The sequence below is a fragment of the Sparus aurata genome, chromosome 8, assembly GCF_900880675.1.
Source record: "Sparus aurata chromosome 8, fSpaAur1.1, whole genome shotgun sequence".
NCBI lineage: Eukaryota > Metazoa > Chordata > Actinopteri > Spariformes > Sparidae > Sparus > Sparus aurata.
The window spans coordinates 30,093,233-30,098,054 of record NC_044194.1 but is presented as its reverse complement, the minus strand read 5'-3'; the positions used below and the strand labels follow the sequence as shown (position 1 = coordinate 30,098,054).

The 4,822-nt window shown below is 39.7% G+C and overlaps 1 protein-coding gene across 1 annotated transcript in view; it reads left to right on the top strand.

Moving 5' to 3' along the window:
* Window positions 1–296: 296 nt before the first annotated feature.
* Window positions 297–4,822, top strand: part of map1lc3b (microtubule-associated protein 1 light chain 3 beta) — a 10,353-nt gene continuing 5,827 nt past the window's right edge. Inside the window, exons 1-2 of the mRNA XM_030426254.1 lie at window positions 297–593; window positions 4,119–4,174. Of these exons, the coding sequence (XP_030282114.1) occupies window positions 554–593; window positions 4,119–4,174 (96 nt within the window). The 5' untranslated portion in view covers window positions 297–553. The remainder of the gene's footprint in view (window positions 594–4,118; window positions 4,175–4,822) is intronic.

Here is a 4,822-nt window from a genome sequence, read left to right as displayed (position 1 = left end):
GATTCTCTCTATATTTGCCTCCCTTTGCTGCTGTAATAATGCAAAAATGTCCCTATTGTGGAACTAATAAAGGATGATCTTATCTTTTCTTAAATGCTTGTTGAAATCATCAAATTTTGTCTCACTGACAATTACTCTTTAAATAGAGATGCAATATTTTGTGTGTCTGTAAGTGGATTAGAGAGAGGGGGGTGGGACAGAGGGGTAGAGGGGGAGAGAGAGGAAGAGAGCGGGGGGAGATAGAGAGAAAGGGGGAGGGAGAGAGAGAAAGACGGGGAGAGGGAGGGAGAGAGGAGGCGCATGACGTCAGGGGTCAGCTGACCGGTTTGTTTTGCTTGCTCGAGCTCGCTCAGATAAAAACACAGCGAGAGGAAGGAAGCAACGACATCAGCCCATCTTTACAGTACTCCTCCTCAGTTAGCGTTTTTACCGAAAGCTGCCCGCTGGACACCACGGAGAGTTTTATAATCCCTTTTTAGCTTTTATATTTGTGCTTTGATACAGCCGCTACCTCCGTCTTCATTCCCACTACCAGCTGTTTGACTTTGACGCAATGCCTTCAGAAAAAACCTTCAAACAAAGAAGGACATTCGGTAGGTGTTATTATCACAGCCTCTTTCATATTTTTCTTTTTTTACAGAACTCCTCCGCTTCTTGTCTTTCCTGGGCTAAGTATGTTTGTAGCTGTCGGTCGAGTTTTTCCCCTGAAACGGACAAGAGCGAATTACGACGTTAATGTAGACAGGCCAGGTAGTTGTTGGTTGATGTCCCAGTTGCGAGTATTAGCGTTCATTCTACCAAACTACCTCAGTGTAGACCACATTTTAATGTTGACGTTGCATAGAAGAGACACTGACTACAGATAATGAACGTACAGGACATCGCCGTCAGCGATGGTCGTGTCAACTTGTCTTAAATAGGATACAGAAATGTTCACAAATGTATACAGAAAGGTTTAAAATTGATTAGAATAGAACAAAATATGATGGGGTTTTTTTTGCTGCAGGCCTGTCTCTCCCTGAGTGTGTGTTTGTGTTTGTGTGTGTGTGTGTGTGTGCGCGCGCGCCTGTGTGTGTTTATTTGCATCAGAGCGACTGGAGAAAAACAAAGTGGTGTCGAAATGCAGGGCAGAGAAAAAGGGAGCTGCAGGATTGGGGGATGGGACAGTTTGTGGATGAGAAGAGAGGAGTTTAGAAGAGGAAACAGATTCAGATGGTGCCCAGAAATGAAGTTTAGCTCTTGTTTGGAGGCTAGGCCACAGCCTCGATGCGGATTATAGTTTTGGTTATGCTCTCCCTTCCCCCAGAGCTAAAGACATGGCCTGCGACGCTTTAAAAACTTAGTCGTTTATCTTCTTGCCTCGATCTAATTGCATATAATTTGTGTTTTTCTGTAGGTAACTCATTCCATCTCATCCCATTAGGTCGTTACACAAGCCATTAGTTGTTTCTTTATTAGTGATATGTACCTTGAACAAAAGATGGAAACTGTTGCCTTCAGTCCTAGAAATATAATTCCCAGAATGACTCACTACAATACCCGACTTCCGGTTTAACGTCAAGTTATTAGTCCAAATGTACACAACCACAGCACGTGAGGGCCTGTCAGAAACATCTCCTCACGTGCGTTTGAGGTTATTTGAGAGCTTGCCAAAGTAAAGCTTTTCATAATTATGTGTTACTGTAATATAGCGAGATAAGGAACTAACTGTAGCTACATACATTACCACTTCAGGAGCAGACAGGAATTTATCAGTGGTTATTTACAGTGTGACAGGGCTCACCAGCTTCTGTAGTCATGATGACGTTCTTTGTGTATACATGATTATCTGACCCACATGTTTGAGTACATACACCTCTCCAACATATACATTACATTGTCATTAAGCCTGTATAAATCGGCAGGCCCAAACCTGTGTTCACTTTCCGAGTATGAAACAGTTCAAGTTGTGTGTCTGTGGAGTAGGTCATGACATGACTCATGAAACCACAGGGAATCTTCCACTTGTGCTGGGTGGTACTGACTATTTCCATATTGTGACAAAACAGAGATATGGGGAGAAAAAAAAATGCCACATGCTTTTAAGTCAACTGCTTCCCTTTTTTCTCTTTTGTTTGATTGAAATCTGATGACTCGAAGGCTGTTGGTCTGGTCATGAGAACCAGTTGTGACACATACAGAGCTTCCTTGTTCCCCAGCCATGAGCTCATCCCAGTTTAAATGTACAGTGCCCTACATTTCCTCAAATTAAGTATGTAAGTAGCCCTCAACATGATAAACATATGTTATTTGATGGAGTTAGTTATCCTAACAGTAGGTGTTATCATCTATTAGTGCCTGATGTCACAAGACTGGATACCAGTAGTAACACAAAGCTTTAAGTGACTCAGATGGCTGACAGGAGCCATTGTACTGCCTTTGAATGCTTGGCTCCAGCTTCCTTGACACTATTTCTACAACATGTTTCATTGTACGTCAAAGTGCACAAACGGATGAAGATGACTGTGATGATGTTCAGACAGTTTTTTACCCCACATGTTCAAGTTTGTTGATTGATCCCATGTTGACCAACATATTGTTGTTGTTGATGTTGTCAGTACAAAGTGCACTAAGCCCAAGGTGTTATCTGTGGCCATTTATTTTGGCCCAGTTACAAATCACTTAAAACTGGGTTAAACCTAAAAAAGGAGGGGCCTACTGCCAATCAGCAGCTGTTACTGACCTGACCTTCTGAATAGTCATAGTGGAGGAGAAACCTTGTGTTGATAAGATCCATCTTTAGCTGACAATCTAACAAACAAGTGTGTAGAAACTAGAGATAGACAGATTATCTGTATCGGTTTTTGTGTCCAATCGCAGATTAAATTAATTTAAAAAATGCAATACTTTGGACCTGATGCATTATCTGTTCTCTGTCTGCAGTCACCATTCTATATTCTCACTCAATGACCCACCCATACCACTGCCTGATTGGTTACTCTCCTTGAGTAGTAGCCAATGAACACTGAATAGTCTGAATCTGCACAATAAATACTAACTAAAGTTATCAAATAAATGTAGACGGGTGGAAGAATACAATAGCATAAAATGGAAATACTCCAGTAAAGTATCTCAAAATTGTACTTAAGTACAGTACTTAAGAAAATTGTTACTAGTCGCATTCCCTCACTGGTTATTCTTGATTTTGACATCAAGATTTGTATTTTTATGCAAGTATTTATCAGTTCCAAATATCACTTATCAGTTACCAGTCTTCTTGATTATTTATAATTGGTATCTGCCCTGACAAGATGTATTGGTCAATCCCTAGTAGAACCATCCAGGCCCACATGAATATGATTTTGAATTCTGCAGCCCGTAGTGAGAGCATTTAGCGGCTGCACATTGTTATATTATGACAGGCATAAACAGACCAAATCTTCATTATGTAAGTGACACATTTTTGCTAATTTCATGCAGTTTTGGTGTGTGTTAGGGCATGTAAACTGTACACACTCATGAACACACACTTATGTAATTGAGTAGAAAATTAGTGACTCCTAATTTTCTTCTAATAATCTGCTAATCACTGTGAAACAATGTGGTTACACTATGAGTGGATTTTAGGAAAGCTCATTATGTTTTTTTTTTTTTGTTTTTTTTTTTAACTGCAGTGCCTTAGTCCACTAAGCAGTCTGTTAAATATACTCTTCCTCCTTTTATTCTGCATTAAACTCCAAGAATGTAATCTAATTATGATTTTTTTTACTGAATAATATTTCAAGCAGATCTGATAAGAAATATTGGAAAATGAATTACAGCTTGGACATTCTTTGGTTAAACAGGAATGTGTGATAACAGGTCCACAAAGCTGTTGAGCCAGAGATTGTAATTACATCATGACAGCACCTTGATCACGTGATCACCAAATGCATCAACTGACAGTGGAGTGTGGAGGATATATTTTGACTGTATTTCTTTTTTTTCTTTTCTTTTTAGGTGGCTCTGTTCATGTGTTTGTGTCTGATGTCTCTGACCTCATTGGTGTTTGATCAGTTCTTGCTGATACTGCTGACCTGTTAATCTCTTTGTCTGGTTGTACATACCCATTAACCCGAGTCTGTTTGTCTGCCCCACAGAACAGAGAGTAGAAGATGTCAGACTGATCCGAGAGCAGCACCCCAACAAGATACCTGTGAGTTTACAGTTACTTGCTATGGTTGTGTGAGCACCGGAGCCTGCCGTATGCAGAAAAAGCCCCAGAATTTTCAAAATGCTTTGAGAACAAAACTGAAAGGGCAGAAATGTATGAGCATGATGAGTGTAACAGGAAGACACGAGTAAGAACAAAACAAACTCTTTGCAACGGAAAGTGTTACCACATATTTCCTGATCTGAACTGTCTGTGAGATCGTTTAAATGTTATATGATAGCATCAGACACATAAGTGCATGAGCTCTCATTAGTAGGCTGTCTGAACTTGATGCCTGTTACATTGATTCAGCGGGACACAAACTCTGTAAGGTTTATTGGAGTTTACATCACAACAAATTTAAGAATTGCCTATTACACATGATAGCAAACCTAAAGTAAGTGAATCCTTTTTGCATCACAAGTACTTGTTTACTACACTTATATCCTGTATCCCAACTTGAAAGGAGACCCATCATAGGTTTAACATTATATAAACAATATTTAAATGATTTGTTATCAGTGGATGGGATTCATAATATTAGGTTACAGGATGTGCAGCTGCTCCCTTAAAAAGCCATGGAAATGACCCTCTCTGAAAGCACTACTTTAATTAGTGACTTTTTCCTTTAAAACAAAATAGAACATAAAT